At 26.7% G+C, this 16,901-nt stretch overlaps 3 protein-coding genes across 9 annotated transcripts in view; 2 read left to right on the top strand and 1 right to left on the bottom strand.

Annotated features, from left to right (window-relative positions):
* Positions 1 to 682: 682 nt before the first annotated feature.
* LOC111416470 (TBC1 domain family member 5 homolog A-like) lies at positions 683 to 1,688 on the bottom strand. Its single transcript, XM_023048501.2, has 4 exons — positions 1,594 to 1,688; positions 1,367 to 1,536; positions 935 to 1,204; positions 683 to 879 (listed from the first exon to the last, which is right to left on the bottom strand). Exons 1-4 carry the CDS (start codon positions 1,609 to 1,611, stop codon positions 816 to 818), a joined length of 522 nt encoding a protein of 173 aa, XP_022904269.1. The 5' UTR covers positions 1,612 to 1,688; the 3' UTR covers positions 683 to 815.
* Positions 1,689 to 7,613: 5,925 nt separating this feature from the next.
* LOC111416424 (single-minded homolog 1-like) lies at positions 7,614 to 12,411 on the top strand. Its single transcript, XM_023048442.2, has 5 exons — positions 7,614 to 7,833; positions 7,902 to 8,400; positions 8,461 to 8,564; positions 8,622 to 8,766; positions 12,147 to 12,411. Exons 1-5 carry the CDS (start codon positions 7,614 to 7,616, stop codon positions 12,409 to 12,411), a joined length of 1,233 nt encoding a protein of 410 aa, XP_022904210.2.
* A 132-nt stretch (positions 12,412 to 12,543) lies between these two features.
* The window catches only part of LOC111416425 (unc80, NALCN channel complex subunit), a 64,320-nt gene continuing 59,962 nt past the window's right edge, over positions 12,544 to 16,901 (top strand). For all 7 annotated transcript variants that reach the window (XM_071195504.1, XM_071195502.1, XM_071195503.1 and 4 more), the window contains exons 1-4: positions 12,544 to 12,773; positions 12,832 to 12,880; positions 12,935 to 13,131; positions 13,244 to 13,629. In XM_071195504.1, coding sequence (XP_071051605.1) covers positions 12,682 to 12,773; positions 12,832 to 12,880; positions 12,935 to 13,131; positions 13,244 to 13,629 — 724 coding nt within the window. In that variant the 5' untranslated portion in view covers positions 12,544 to 12,681. The remainder of the gene's footprint in view (positions 12,774 to 12,831; positions 12,881 to 12,934; positions 13,132 to 13,243; positions 13,630 to 16,901) is intronic.

Here is a 16,901-nt window from a genome sequence, read left to right as displayed (position 1 = left end):
TAATTTCCCACTGAACAGTATGCTACAAAAATTAATATTTTTGAGGTTATATCCTTATTGTTGATTTAATCAAAAAATGTTGTTAACAAAATTTGTTTAGAATTACTTCAGGAACAGTGTTTGTTAACACAATTTTTTGCTAACTTGAAATTTTAATTTCCCTCTGAATAGTATGCTATCAAAATTAATTATCTCGATAATTATTGTTTTTATCAAAAAATGTTTTAAATAAAATTTGTTTCAATTTCGATTTTGAATCAATTATCTTAATAAAAAATTTTTACATCTCTATTAATTAAGCCTCTAAGTATAATTATGTATAAAAATTGAAAAATTATTATTTTGAGGTTATCTCCTTAATTATTGATTAAATCAAAAAAAAGTATTGACAAAGTTTGTTTAGAATTGTTTCAGGAACAATTTTTGTTAACACAATTTTTTTCTAACATGAAATTTTAATTTCCCACTGAACAGTATGCTACAAAAATTAATATTTTTGAGGTTATATCCTTATTGTTGATTTAATCAAAAAATGTTGTTAACAAAATTTGTTTAGAATTACTTCAGGAACAGTGTTTGTTAACACAATTTTTTGCTAACTTGAAATTTTAATTTCCCTTCCTTTAAATTTTTAAGTGACTAATTTCACTTTATTTATGTGTCAAATGAAATGTCAAAAATTTTTTTCTCAATTTTTATTAAATATTATTATTTACATATTATAAATCGCCGGGTTATAATAAATACTGATTAGATAATTAGATAATAATCTTTAGCGGTTACATATTTCTTTAGATTATACTAGATGAAATCTTTTAATATCGAAAATTGCCATTATCAACACCAGCACCGTAGAAATTCTGATGAAGCTGTTGTTCACTAAAAATAATAACTCAAATAAATAAAAAAACGTTCAAAATTAATCTTTATTTACCTTTGTCTTGGATTCCTGTTCGAATTATTCCAATCGTTTACATTTCCGACGTTTCCATATCTATGATTGGGATTATTTTGCGATAATTGTTGTTGAAGTTGTTCTCTAAAATCCATCGGAGACTCACTTTGCCGATTTTGGCCGTTATTATTGTTAGTTAAAGGATTTTTGTAATTATTCCTGTCATCATTAGGCCTCGATGAATAATAATTTGAATCATTATGAACCGATGTTGATGGCGTACGAGGGTCATCTCTAATTACAGCTCGTCTATAACCAAAAAATTAAATTAAATAAATAAATAAACAATCAATAAAGATTAATATATCAAATTTCGAGTTATTAAGCAATTTTATCTCGATATAATCCCGTGATGGTTATTTCGTGTTTTTTCTTATCTTTATTTTATCACTTTTTAGTTATTAATTTTACCGTATCTTAAAATTGGGTTCTTCATTTCGCTCCTTTTTAATGTTTTGTTCCAAAATGTAAAGCCAATAATATAAAACAGCACATAAAACTCCAACTAAAAATAAAACTGTACTTAATACTCCAACTGCGATGTAAAAATTTTGTTTCAAATCAGTAAGTTCTGCTTCTAACTAAAAAGAAATACTTGGATTATATGAATCATGTTAATTCACTTTATTAATAAATACTTGAGAATTTGTACTCATTTTTTTTTATTCTAACACCTTTTAAACACCTTTATAACCTGTTGATCGAACAAAAACTTTTTAATGACTGATTTATTGGATTTTAAAGAAACGATAACGTTTCTGATAATGTTTTATTTTGATAAACGATTTTTTTTAGCGATAAAGATAAATTTTAAATAATTCTAATCGTTGATTCATAGTTTTTTGATAATTTTTAAAATAATAATTGTTAGATTCATTATAATAAAATTAGATGATCCTAACTATATCCAATTTTTAGTTCTCAAAATAAAATAATCCTTTGAAATGAGTTCTTAAAAGTGCTTATCTTTATGACAGCTCAACCTAACCTAACTTAATCATATGCTCTATTCGTTTTATTACTTTTATCTTATCTAAAATTTTATTTTAAAATTTAGTTGAAATGATTAAATTTTTGCATTTTTATAAATGTTTCGGAGGAAATAATATTTTTTTTAATTACTATAAACTAATCGAAAAAATGTAGAAAATTGATTAAATTTAGCTAATATCGGACTGGATGTTGATGTGACTAATTTCATTTTTAACATAAAAACGTTCTAAAAATATATTTGGTTTTACTAAAAATTGGAAGGCAGAAAAGGCTATAAACCGAAATTATATATATATGTATAGAAATATTTCATTAAATTATGTTCTTAACAAATAATTAATTATATTTAGAAAGAATCGATGAAATCGATCTGTCAATGCATTTCTTCTATCATTCAAATGAACCAATAATTAGTTCAAAAACACAAACGTCAAAACTTTCAGTTGTCAATGTCAACTTTAATTTTATTATTATATTCGGAATCTTTTATCTTATAAAATCAAAAAGGTCGAACTTTCAACTTTTAATTTTGACATATTTGTCAACATCATAAAAAATCCTTTAAAATGAGTCCAAACTCGATATATTTAACATTAATATTAATGGAGATAAAATCACTTCCGGTTTGAAACGTCAACGTCAATTTTGACATATTTGTCATCTTTAAATATTAATTAATTTTTTATTTTTGTTTTTTATATTTTTGTTTTTGTGACAAATATTAAGACTTATAAAAATTAAGAATATGTCAAAATGACGTTGACATTTCAAACCGGAAGTTGCTAATATTGGAATTAAACGTATCATGTTTGGACTGATTTTGAAGAATTTTTCACGACGATTACAAATATGTCAAAATTGACGTTGGCATTTTTAACCGGAAGTTGACCATAACTTCATTAATATTGAAGATAAATATGTCGTGTTTGTACTCATTTTAAAGGATTTTTAATGAAGATTACAAATATGTCAAAATTGAGGTTGATATTTTAAACTTGAAGTTAGTTATCATATAATAAACAAAAGGACAACTTCATGGTGTTCTTTCATGATGTATTCTTTATTAAAAAAACTTTTAAAATGAGTCCAAACAAGACGCACGTATCTCAAAAAACAAAAAGGTTAGAATAAAAAACATTAAACCCGAAGTTAGCAACAATGAAGATAGCAATTTAATTTTTAAATATTAATACCAACTACAATCTTTGATTGTTTTATTAAAATTTTTGTTTTTGTGACAAATATTAAGACATTTTATAAAAAATTAAGAATATGTCAAAATGACCTTGACATTTCAAACCGGAAATTGCTAATATTGGAATTAAACGTATCATGTTTGGACTCATTTTAAAGGATTTTTCACAACGATTATAAATATGTCAAAATTGACGTTGACATTCTTAACCGGAAGTTGACCATAACTTCATTAATATTGGAGATAAATATGTCGTGTTTGTACTCATTTTAAAGGATTTTTAATAAAGATTACAAATATATCAAAATTGAGGTTGACATTTTAAACCTGAAGTTAGTTATCATATAATAGACAAATGGACAACTTCATGGTGTTCTTTCATGATGTATTCTTTATTAAAAAAACTTTTAAAATGAGTCCAAACAAGACGCACTTATCTCAAAAAGCAAAAAAGTTAGAATAATAACCATTAAACCCGAAGTTAGCAACAATGAAGATAGCAATTTAATTTTTAAATATTAATACCAACCTTAATTTTTGATTTTTTTTATTATATTTTTGTTTTTGTGACAAAATTAAGACATTTTATAAAAATTAAGAATATGTCAAAATGACGTTGACATTTCAAACCGGAAATTGCTAATATTGGAATTAAACGTATCATGTTTGGACTCATTTTAAAGGATTTTTCACAACGATTATAAATATGTCAAAATTGACGTTGACATTCTTAACCGGAAGTTGACCATAACTTCATTAATATTGGAGATAAATATGTCGTGTTTGTACTCATTTTAAAAGATTTTTAATAAAGATTACAAATATGTCAAAATTGAGGTTGACATTTTAATCATGAAGTTAGTTACCATATAATAGACAAATGGACAACTTCATGGTGTACTTTATTAAAAAAAACTTTTAAAATGAGTCCAAACAAGACGCACTTATCTCAAAAAGTAAAAAAGTTAGAATAATAACCATTAAACACGAAGTTAGCAACAATGAACATAGCAATTTAATTTTTAAATATTAATACCAACCTTAATTTTTGATTGTTTTAATAAAATTTTTGTTTTTGTGACAAATATTAAGATATTTTATAAAAAATTAAGAATATGTCAAAACGACGTTGACATTTCAAACCGGAAGTTGCTTATATCTCGAGTAATAATGGAATTAAACGTATCATGTTTGGACTCATTTTAAAGGATTTTTCACGACGATTACAAATATGTCAAAATTGACGTTGACATTCTTAACCGGAAGTTGACCATAACTTCATTAATATTGGAGATAAATATGTCGTGTTTGTACTCATTTTAAAGGATTTTTAATGAAGATTACAAATATGTCAAAATTGAGGTTGACATTTTAAACCTGAAGTAGTTATCATATAATAGACAAATGGACAACTTCATGGTGTTCTTTCATGATGTATTCTTTATTAAAGAAACTTTTAAAATGAGTCCAAACAAGACGCACTTATCTCAAAAAGCAAAAAAGTTAGAATAATAACCATTAAACCCGAAGTTAGCAACAATGAAGATAGCAATTTAATTTTTAAATATTAATACCAACCTTAATTTTTGATTTTTTTTATTATATTTTTGTTTTTGTGACAAATATTAAGACTTTTATAAAAATTAAGAATATGTCAAAATGACGTTGACATTTCAAACCGGAAGTTGCTAATATTGGAATTAAACGTATCATGTTTGGACTCATTTTAAAGGATTTCTCACAACGATTATAAATATGTCAAAATTGACGTTGACATTTTTAACCGGAAGTTGACTATATCTTCATTAATATTGGAGATAAATATGTCGTGTTTGTACTCATTTTAAAGGATTTTTAATAAAGATTACAAATATATCAAAATTGAGGTTGACATTTTAAACCTGAAGTTAGTTATCGTATAATAGACAAATGGACAACTTCATGGTGTTCTTTCATGATGTATTCTTTATTAAAAAAACTTTTAAAATGAGTCCAAACAAGACGCACTTATCTCAAAAAGCAAAAAAGTTAGAATAATAACCATTAAACCCGAAGTTAGCAACAATGAAGATAGCAATTTAATTTTTAAATATTAATACCAACCTTAATTTTTGATTTTTTTTATTATATTTTTGTTTTTGTGACAAAATTAAGACATTTTATAAAAATTAAGAATATGTCAAAATGACGTTGACATTTCAAACCGGAAATTGCTAATATTGGAATTAAACGTATCATGTTTGGACTCATTTTAAAGGATTTTTCACAACGATTATAAATATGTCAAAATTGACGTTGACATTCTTAACTGGAAGTTGACCATAACTTCATTAATATTGGAGATAAATATGTCGTGTTTGTACTCATTTTAAAAGATTTTTAATAAAGATTACAAATATGTCAAAATTGAGGTTGACATTTTAATCATGAAGTTAGTTACCATATAATAGACAAATGGACAACTTCATGGTGTACTTTATTAAAAAAAACTTTTAAAATGAGTCCAAACAAGACGCACTTATCTCAAAAAGTAAAAAAGTTAGAATAATAACCATTAAACACGAAGTTAGCAACAATGAACATAGCAATTTAATTTTTAAATATTAATACCAACCTTAATTTTTGATTGTTTTAATAAAATTTTTGTTTTTGTGACAAATATTAAGATATTTTATAAAAAATTAAGAATATGTCAAAACGACGTTGACATTTCAAACCGGAAGTTGCTTATATCTCGAGTAATAATGGAATTAAACGTATCATGTTTGGACTCATTTTAAAGGATTTTTCACGACGATTACAAATATGTCAAAATTGACGTTGACATTCTTAACCGGAAGTTGACCATAACTTCATTAATATTGGAGATAAATATGTCGTGTTTGTACTCATTTTAAAGGATTTTTAATAAAGATTACAAATATGTTAAAATTGACGTTGACATTTTTAACCAGAAGTTGACCATAACTTCATTAATATTGGTGATAAATATGTCGTGTTTGTACTCATTTTAAAGGATTTTTAATAAAGATTACAAATATGTCAAAATTGAGGTTGACATTTTAAACCTGAAGTTAGTGTATCCCAGGATGGATGTTACAATAGGTATAATGACCTAAAAATTTTTGAATTTTATTTTAAGGATAGGGAATTAAGCTCTGTTTGGTGTGGAGAAGATTTTAAATATATTTTAAGTATTTATTTCATTAAGAAAAGTTATTAAATCTGAGTGAAATTGAATCAGTATTTTAGTGCTGGTTCAGATGGCATTTTTTACTTCGTTTTGAAGAAAATTTGGCAATCTATTACAAATAATGTTTGTGTGGGTGGAGTTTAACTTCGGTATCTCATCAAAGTTGTAACAAGTTTTTCAAGGTGTTGTTAAAATGTAAACAAGTTAATACTTGGTCTATGTTTTGTAACTCTAGTCTTCTTCTTGACATTGAGTTTATGAGGTCGTCTTGTGACAATGCCTTGTAGTAACTTCTTGGATCGTTCTGACTTATTTCAACATCAATCTTTCCACTACTTTTCTATCTATTTCCATACATTCTATCTTTTTTGTAAGTTGCTTCTCTATTCCTATATTCTCCAGGTAGGATTTATTCTTTATCTATATTCATTTCTTATCTATACTCTTTTTGTTCAGTTTTAGTTCACATTTCAATTACTCTGGCATTATGTTAATATTCGAACAGAAAATTTACATCGTGCAGTGTTATGGGCTTGGGCAAAATGCACTAATTGTAAGAGCAGTGATGCAGAACACCCTGTATAATTGTAAAACGTACAATTAAAGATTAAGTTTGATAGTTATTAATTTTAATACTAACATATTTTTTTAAATTCTCTGTTTTAGAGGGATTTATAGGATGGATTACGGGGGATGGTTTTGGATGTGTAGAGATTGTGGAGTTTCCGGTAGCCAGGCAACGGCACAACCCTTATTTAAATTCCGGCGCTTTGTCACCGGGTCTGATGTGTTTGCTCGGAGCTTTGCTGCCAATTACGGCGGAGGTTGGGGTTGAAAGGGGCCGAATGGCGCGCCTCTCGCCGCCACCGTCATTTCGAGTGGCACTCCAAATCTTTTTCCCCTGGAAATAAAAAAATCGCTGAAAAAAAAAATCTTAAAAGCTCGTTATCTCGTTTAAAAGCCTTTTCGTTACAAAATCCTCCACGGAGAAAGGGGTTCATTGAAAATCGATTCATTTAAATAAAATCACTAAAATAAAAACACTTAAAAGTGGGAAATCCCAATTTGATTTTGCCACTTTAAACGGTTATTATAACCTTTTGACCTAAAGGGAATTTCCAATCCCTTAGTTTTGTTTTTTTTTATTATATTAACAATAATAAGTTTTTTGAACCACCTGGGTTTTTCCAAAATTTTAAACATAAAAAACCAAAGTTCGTCTCAAAAACTACTTCAGTTTGCAAAAAGTAACCCCCAAGATAACACCAAAAAAAAAAATGGATAAGAAAAAACGAATTTTAACACCCTCCGATAGATTGGTTTTTAATGAAAAATCAAAATACGCAGCCCGAAGTCGACGTGAAAAAGAAAATTTGAGTTACGCTGAACTTTCGAAGTTATTACCCCTACCGGAAACGATTTCCGATAAATTAGATAAAGCTTCAGTTGTGAAATTAACATCATCCTACTTAAAAGCGCGAGAAATTTTAATGGAAGGTCAGTAAATTAATAAATTTTTAAATAAATTTAATTTAAACCGAACTTTATTGATTATTTAATTTTAGATTACCGATACAAATCGAATCTCCACGATGAAGCACCCCTCCCATTTGATTTTATAAAAACCTTGGACGATTTCTTCATCTTATTAGATCAAAACGGAAAGATTGCCTACATTTCGGAGAATGTTATGAAGCATTTAGGCCTTCCCCAGCTCTCTTTAATGGGATCAAATGTTTACGATTACATTCATTTGGGCGATCACGACGAATTGATGAGGATATTATCGCAATTTATGCACTGTCAAAGTCCGTATAAGATAGAAAAATCGTTTTGTTTACGAATGAGATGTGCTTTGGCGAAAAGAAGCGCCGGTTTAATGAATGGATTATTTAAGGCGATTCATTTTAATGGGTATCTTAAGAACGATGTTAAAGGAAATCCATGTTTATTGGCGGTTGGAAAGTGTTTAACAACTTCTCCATTAACGTCGGTTCATTTAAATTGGAATACTTTTAGTTTTCGAGTCGGATTGGATTTAAAAATAAGTTTTATTGACGACTGGTGAGTTAAATATAATTATTAATAAATAACGTTTAGTTAATTGATTAATTAATTTAATAGGATCCAAATGATGGGATATAAACCACTTGAATTGGTGGATAAAAGTTTGTATGATTACGTCCACGCCCAAGATGTTAAATTTTTAAGGCTATCTCATCAACAAAGTAAGTTGAAGACGATAAACACCCAAAAAATTATTATTAATCATCTTTTCATTTTAGGTTTAGTAAAGGGGCAATCGATAACTAAATATTACCGATTTCTTTGTAAATTTGGAGGCTATATTTGGCTACAATCAGAATTGGTTGTTATTTATAAATTAAAAGTGAAACCACACTCAATTATAGCTTTAAATCATGTTATAAGGTAAGTTATAAATTTTTTTTTAATTAAACACCCTACATATCATACAGCATCTTAAAATAGAAGCTTTAATCTTCAATTTGAAATATAAATCGTTTTCTAACTCTTAAAAATGTGGACGTGGTGATTTTCTTACTTTTTTGACAGTTTCAAACTTAACCTAATTTAAGCAACATTTCTTCAAACGCCTTTATCTAAAAAATTTTTAATCAAACACCCTACATATCATACACCATCTTAAGATAGAAGCTTTAATCTTCAATTTGAGACATAAATCGTTTTCTAACACTTAAAAATGTGGACGTGGTGATTTTTTGAAATTCTTACTTTTTTGACAATTTCAAACTTAACCTAAATCAAACAACATTTCTTCAAACGCCTTTTTCTAAAAAAATTTTTAATCAAACACCCTACATATCATACACCATTTTAAAATACAAGCTTTAATCTTCAATTTGAGACATAAATCGTTTTTTAACTCTTAAAAATGTGGACGTGGTGATTTTTTGAAATTCTTACTTTTTTAACAATTTCAAACTTAACCTAAATCAAACAACATTTCTTCAAACACACTTTTCAAAAAAAAAATTTTATTTAGCACCCTACATATCATACACCATCTTAAAATAGAAGCTTTAATCTTCATTTTGGGACATAAATCGTTTTTTAACTCTTAAAAATGTGGACGTGGTGATTTTTTGAAATTCTTACTTTTTTGACAATTTCAAACTTACCCTAATTCAAACAATATTTCTTCAAACGCCTTTTTCTAAAAAAAAATTTAATCTAACACCCTACATACGATACACCATCTTAAAATAGAAGCTTTAATCTTCAATTTGAGACATAAATCGTTTTTTAACTCTTAAAAATGTGGACGTGGTGATTTTTTGAAATTCTTACTTTTTTGACAATTTCAAACTTAACCTAAATCAAACAACATTTCTTCAAACACACTTTTCTAAAAAAAAATTTAGTCAAACACCCTACATATCATACACCATCTTAAAATAGAGGCTTTAATCTTCATTTTGAGACATAAATCGTTTTCTAACTCTTAAAAATGTGGACGTGGTGATTTTTTGAAATCTTACTTTTTTGACAATTTCAAACTTAACCTAATTTAAACAACATTTCTTCAAACGCTTTTTTCTAAAAAAAATCTTAATCAAACACCCTACATATCATACACCATTTTAAAATAGAAGCTTTAATCTTCATTTTGAGACATAAATCGTTTTTTAATTCTTAAAAATGTGGACGTGGTGATTTTTTGAAATTCTTACTTTTTTGACAATTTCAAACTTACCCTAATTCAAACAATATTTCTTCAAACGCCTTTTTCTAAAAAAGAATTTAATCTAACACCCTACATACGATACACTATCTTAAAATAGAAGCTTTAATCTTCAATTAGAGACATAAATCGTTTTCTAACTCTTAAAAATGTGGACGTGGTGATTTTTTGAAATTCTTACTTTTTTAACAATTTCAAACTTAACCTAAATCAAACAACATCTCTTCAAACACCATTTTCTAAAAAAAAAAATTAATCAAACACCCTACGTATCATACACCATCTTAAAATAGAAGCTTTAATCTTCAATTTGAAACATAAATCGTTTTCTAACTCTTAAAAATGTGGACGTGGTGATTTTTTGAATTTCTTACTTTTTTGACAATTTCAAACTTAACCTAAATCAAACAACATTTCTTCAAACACCTTTTTCTAAAAAAAAACTTAATCAAACACTCTACATATCATACACCATCTTAAAATAGAAGCTTTAATCTTCAATTTGAAACATAAACCATCTTCTAACTCTTAAAAATGTGGACGTGGTGATTTTTTGAAATTCTTACTTTTTTAACAATTTCAAACTTAACCTAAATCAAACAACATCTCTTCAAACACCATTTTCTAAAAAAAAAAATTAATCAAACACCCTACTTATCATACACCATCTTAAAATAGAATCTTTAATCTTTATTTAGAGACATAAATCGTTTTTTAACTCTTAAAAATGTGGACGTGGTGATTTTTTGAAATTCTTACTTTTTTAACATTTTCTAACTTAACCTAAATCAAACCACATTTCTTCAAACACCTTTTTCTAAAAAAAAATTTAATCTAACACCCTACATATCATACACTATCTTAAAATAGAAGCTTTAATCTTCAATTTGAGGCATAAATCGTTTTCTAACTCTTAAAAATGTGGACGTGGTGATTTTTTGAAATTCTTACTTTTTTGACAATTTAAACTTAACCTAAATCAAACAACATTTCTTCAAACGCCTTTTTCTAAAAAAATTTTTAATCAAACATCCTACATATCATACACCATTTTAAAATACAAGCTTTAATCTTCAATTTGAGACATAAATCGTTTTTTAACTCTTAAAAATGTGGACGTGGTGATTTTTTGAAATTCTTACTTTTTTAACAATTTCAAACTTAACCTAAATCAAACAATATCTTTTCAAACGCCTTTTTCTAAAAAAAAAATTAATCAAACACCCTACATATCATACACCATCTTAAAATAGAACCTTTAATCTTCAATTTGAGATATAAACCGTTTTCTCACTCTTAAAAATGTGAACGTGGTGATTTTTTGAAATTCTTACTTTTTTGACAATTTCAAACTTAACCTAAATCAAACAATATCACTTCAAACAGCATTTTCTAAAAAAAATTTAATCAAACGCCCTACATATCATACACCATCTTAAAATAGAAGCTTTAGTCTTCATTTTGAGACATAAATCGTTTTTTAACTCTTAAAAATGTGGACGTGGTGATTTTTTGAAATTCTTACTTTTTTGGCAATTTCAAACTTAACCTAAACCAAACAACATTTCTTCAAACACACTTTTCTAAAAAAAATTTTAATCTAACACCCTACATATCATACACCATCTTAAAATAGAAGCTTTAATCTTCAATTTGAGATATAAACCGTTTTCTAACTCTTAAAAATGTGAACGTGGTGATTTTTTGAAATTCTTACTTTTTTGACAATTTCAAACTTAACCTAAATCAAACAATATCTCTTCAAACACCATTTCCTAAAAAAAAATTTAATCAAACACCCTACATATCATACACCATCTTAAAATAGACGCTTTAATCTTCAATTTGAGACATAAATCGTTTTCTAACTCTTAAAAATGTGGACGTGGTGATTTTTTGAAATTATTACTAATTCTAGTTTTAATTGTTAGGTAGCTCTAAATTGTTGTATATTTTTATTGAGCTAGGTCTCTAGGTCTTTTCTCTGTTTGTTCTTATACTGGACCAAATATCCTTCTTACCATTCTTTATTCGATTCTTTTTTTAATTATTATTAATTTCTATTGATTTATTAATTTTTTTTTAGTGGCATTGAAGAAGGAAATTTAATATTAAGTAATAACCAAAAGAATTATCACCTCGAACCAAGTTTACCCAACAATCTAAATAATAAACACGAAGACTGTATGTTACCAACAACCCTTTCGTATCTAATAGAAAACCACGAAATCAACACTTATTCTACTACAACAGAAACCCATCCAGGAGTTTACGAAGACATCACAAAAGTTGAAGTTTGGAACGAAGTTTTTCATAGTTTGCATAGCGTCCAAGAAAGTATGGATCAATAAAGATAATTGTTTAATGTACATATTGTAAATATAAAGTTGTAAAATAAACGTTTTTGTTACAAATTTAAATTTTTTTTAAATTAAATCGCCATCTGTTGAGCATTTACTAAATTAATCGAAAAGTAGAAATCTGTAACAGTTCTTGCGCGATTCTAAATCGATAAATTCTGGGGGTGCTTCTCAAAAAACGAGATAAATTGAGATGGGGTGAATAATGTGCCAAAAATTGTATAAAAACTTCTCAATAACGCAACAATAATTGCTATAAACATGGAAAACGGAAGGAGGATGTCTTACGATACATTAATAACCGATCAAATTTTACCCATACCGATTCAAATCTTTTTATGGAAACAAATTAGGTAAAAATAATAATATTATTATAAAATATTATTTTATTAATGTTTATTATCATTTTAGCCCCTTTATAAAACCAAAATTGGGTAAAGTTCATGAAGCATCATGTTCGGTAATTATTAATAATTAATAAATTAATTTATTAATAACTTTTTATGATTTTTAGTTTTGCCAACATGCTTCTTTCGGTCATCACGAGCTTAAAGAATCATGTAAAGTCTTTGAAAAAGTTCTAGTTCAAAACATTCTGTTTGGTTTAAAACCGGATTTAACCGAATCAATAAAATCAATTCCACGATGGAAATTAGTTCAAGCATCTTTACCACATGTTATGCATTGTTCAGCTTCACTTTTATATAATAGGTAATGTAATAAGTTAATACATAAACTTTGATTTTGCAATTAAAGATACTTAATTTGACATTTCTCAACATAACCTCACTTTATTATAAAAATAAATTAATTTCTTCCATAGAATGAAAGATGGTAACATGCAAGCTTTAGGAGCCGTTGAAACCAAGCTTTTGTACACTCTACATTGGATAATTTTGGACGCGGCTGAAGAATGTGCAGAAGAAGACTTCGAAAAAGGCATTTACCATTCTTCCCCGTTTTATTATTTATTTTCAATACCGACGATAACCCTTTTCGTTTATTTATTCGCCCCGTTGTGCCAAAACTTCAAAGAATCCGATTTTCAAAATTCAAGAGTTGAGAATGGCTTGAAAATATGGCAACCGATGTGGGAATTTAAACATCCGGAGAGCTCCTGCTTCACGACACATTGTAAACCGAAACCGAAATATTTCGGAGGACGATATTTTAAAGGAAAAGGACCTTTTGGTGATGTATTTTTTGGGAGTAAGTTAAAAATTGATTTAATTTTTTTGTTGGGGAATTTTATTTTTATAAGTTGCACAAGTTTAGGGATAAATTGAATTTGACAGGTTAATAAGATAAACATAACCTCACTTTTTTAGGTTATAAATTATTATTTCTAGAACGAAAATAACGATTAAAATGATTAATCCGATGCTTAATAAATAAAAAGCACCGATTATTTTAATGATTTTTATTGGATGATGATGATTTTTAACGTTAATTGTAAAGAAATTCATTAAAAATCCTCCACCAAATAAAATTTTAACTTGAGAATACCAAAACTTAATAATCCCACGTTCAGTAAGTTCTATAATTTTCTTATCAAAGATTAACTTAAACGGTGAGTTCTTTTTGATGATAAAGACGTAATAATAAATTCTCACAATCGTTAAATTTAATGGGGAATTTAATTTTTTATTTTTTTTAAGTTGCACAATTTTAGGGATAAATTTGAATTTGACAGGTTAATAAGATAAACATAACCTCACTTTTTTAGGTTATAAATTATTATTTCTAGAATGAAAATAACGATTGAAATGATTAAACCCATGCTTAACAAATAAAAAGCACCGATTATTTTAATGATTTGTATTGGATGATGATGATTTTTTATGTTAATTGTAAAGAAATTCATTAAAAATGTTCCACCATATAAAATTTTAACTTGAGAATACCAAAATTTAATAATCCCACGTTCAGTAAGTTCTAAAATTTTTTTATCAAAGATTATCTTAAACGGTTAATTCTTCTTAATGATAAAGACGTAATAATAAATTTCCACACAATCGTTTAATTTAATGGGGAATTTAATTTTTTATTTTTTTTAAGTTGCATAATTTTAGAGACAAATTTGACAGGTTAATAATAATAGTGTTGGAACGGATAGTGATTTTGCGAAAAGCCGAATATCCGGTTATCCGGCATATCTATCCGGCCATTATGGTTATAATTTCATTAGATACTCTATATTGTCACATTATTGCGATATTTGAATAAAAATGAAATTAATAAGAAAACTGATAAGATATGTCAATTTATTTGGATCCAAGATACAAAATGATCTTTTTTAATGCTGATTTAACTCACAAAGCAACTCTAAAAATTTAAATTAAAAATTGCAACATCGAAAATTTTATCAAATCTTCAAATGTTGTTTTCTCAAAAACTATAGGTTATTTTTGAAAACGGTTTTGTTCATTGGAAAGAGGACACTTTTATTAACACTTTGGGAAATTTTCATACTCATATTCCAAGAACTGGATTTTATATGAATTTTTAGAACTTAATCGGCGAAAATTGTCGATTATTTCAAACATTTATTTCTCAAGAACTAAAAGTGATTATTTAGAACGGCTTATTGCATTAAAAAGAGGGATACTTTAATTAATAATTGGTTATATTTCCACAAGGATCCTTCAAGAAATGAATTTTATAGCGAATTTTGAAAATTATCGATGAAAATTGCAACATCGAAAATTTTATCAAATCTTCAATTGTTGTTTTCTCAAAAACTAAAGGTTATTTTTCAAAACGGGTGGGTTCATTGGAAAGAGGACACTTTTATTAACAGTTTGGGAAATTTTCATCCTCATATTCCAAGAACTGAATTTTATATGAATTTTTAAAACTTAATCGGTGAAAATTGTAAAATTCGAAAAAATTGCCGATTAATTCAAAAATTTATTTCTCAAGAACTAAGAATTGTTTTTCAAAACGACTTTTTGCATTAAAAAGAATATACTTTAATTAATAATTGGTGATATTTCCACAAGGATCCTTCAAGAAATGAATTTTATAGCGAATTTTGAAAATTATCGATGAAAATTGCAACATCGAAAATTTTATCAAAACTTCAAATGTTGTTTTCTCAAAAACTAAAGGTTATTTTTCAAAACGGGTCGGTTCATTGGAAAGAGGACACTTTTATTAACACTTTGGGAAATTTTCATCCTCATATTCCAAGAACTGGATTTTATACGAATTTTTAAAACTTAATCGGCGAAAATTGCAAAATTCGAAAATATTTTCAATTATGTCAAAAATTAATTCCTCAATAACTAAAAGTGGTTTTTCAAAACGACTTTTTGCATTAAAAAGAATATACTTTAATTAACAATTGGTGATATTTCCACAAAGATCCTTCAAGAAATTAATTTTATGGCGAATTTTGAAAACTATCGATGAAAATTGCAACATCGAAAATTTTATCAAAACTTCAAATATTGTTGTATTATTCATATCCTTAATTTCAAAATTTGTGCTAAAATAATCCAAAAGTTTAATCCTTTCTTGATTTTTACAGCATATTAGAACAATTATAACATAAAATATACATTTGTCATAATTAGATTGTTTCAATCCAAATACCAATAGTTTTTCCTTAAGTTTTAAAAGCCATTGTGTCTATCTGATTGTTTTAACCCGTATAACAATTTCTTCAAAGAGCATACCTTATCCCTTCTTTTAATTTCCTTTTCATTTTTATAGCTTCTTGCTTTATTTTCGTATCTGAACTATTTTCGCAAAGGTAATTTAAACCCTTTTCAAAATAGTCTGGTAAATTCATAAATATCTGTTCATCTAAAGTTCCGTTTAAATATGTTGTGGTTAAATTTCTGAAGCCATTGGTTCATGAAATTGCATATCATCTTCTACTTCTGTAGCATCTTTAATCATTATTTCTGCAGAAAAGCAATATTCTAAATATGTTAGATTAGATTCATCCTCATTATTAATTTCCGTAGATTTTTTATGATAAAATTAAAATTTTGGGGCGACCACGACTTCTATTTTATCTTGATTTTCCAATTGTTCTAAATTTCTTTCTTTTTCTATATCTTTTTCGAGTTCAGTAAGTTCTTCAGATTCTTCTCTTTCATCATTATCTATGTTTTGATGATCATTATTATTTTTGGAATTAACAATCTATATGTCATCAAATTCATTGTCATTCATTTTCATATCTTTTTTATTAAAATCTATTTCATTTTGTCTACCATCATTTAAATATTTTGTAAATTTTACATTTCTTACTATTGTTATTTTCTTTTGCTTTTCTAACCATACTTTATAACCTTTAATTTCTTCACAATATCTAATAAATATACATTTTTCACCTTTTTCTCGAAATTTGGATATTTGTTGATCAGTTCTTAGTGACTATTTTCTTATAAAATAATTCAAATGGTATTTTATTTTAAGCTTATACATTACATTACATTCTCCGATGTAATAAAGATTATTGATTTTCT

The sequence above is a fragment of the Onthophagus taurus genome, chromosome 3, assembly GCF_036711975.1.
Source record: "Onthophagus taurus isolate NC chromosome 3, IU_Otau_3.0, whole genome shotgun sequence".
In the NCBI taxonomy this organism is placed as follows: domain Eukaryota; kingdom Metazoa; phylum Arthropoda; class Insecta; order Coleoptera; family Scarabaeidae; genus Onthophagus; species Onthophagus taurus.
Note: the sequence above shows the minus strand (reverse complement) of the source record. Positions and strands in the feature narration are given on the sequence as shown.

What these genes read in the sequence shown, in the direction of transcription:
- LOC111416424 (XM_023048442.2), top strand. Translation starts at nt 7,614, where the DNA reads ATGGATAAGAAAAAACGAATTTTAACACCCTCCGATAGATTGGTTTTT. An exon ending in ATAAGTTTTATTGACGACTG is followed by an intron (nt 8,401 to 8,460) that starts GTGAGTTAAATA and finishes TTAATTTAATAG; the next exon opens with GATCCAAATGATGGGATATA. An exon ending in GCTTTAAATCATGTTATAAG is followed by an intron (nt 8,767 to 12,146) that starts GTAAGTTATAAA and finishes ATTTTTTTTTAG; the next exon opens with TGGCATTGAAGAAGGAAATT.
- LOC111416470 (XM_023048501.2), bottom strand. An exon ending in GAACCCAATTTTAAGATACG is followed by an intron (nt 1,205 to 1,366) that starts GTAAAATTAATA and finishes TTTTGGTTATAG; the next exon opens with ACGAGCTGTAATTAGAGATG. An exon ending in AACAGGAATCCAAGACAAAG is followed by an intron (nt 880 to 934) that starts GTAAATAAAGAT and finishes TATTATTTTTAG; the next exon opens with TGAACAACAGCTTCATCAGA.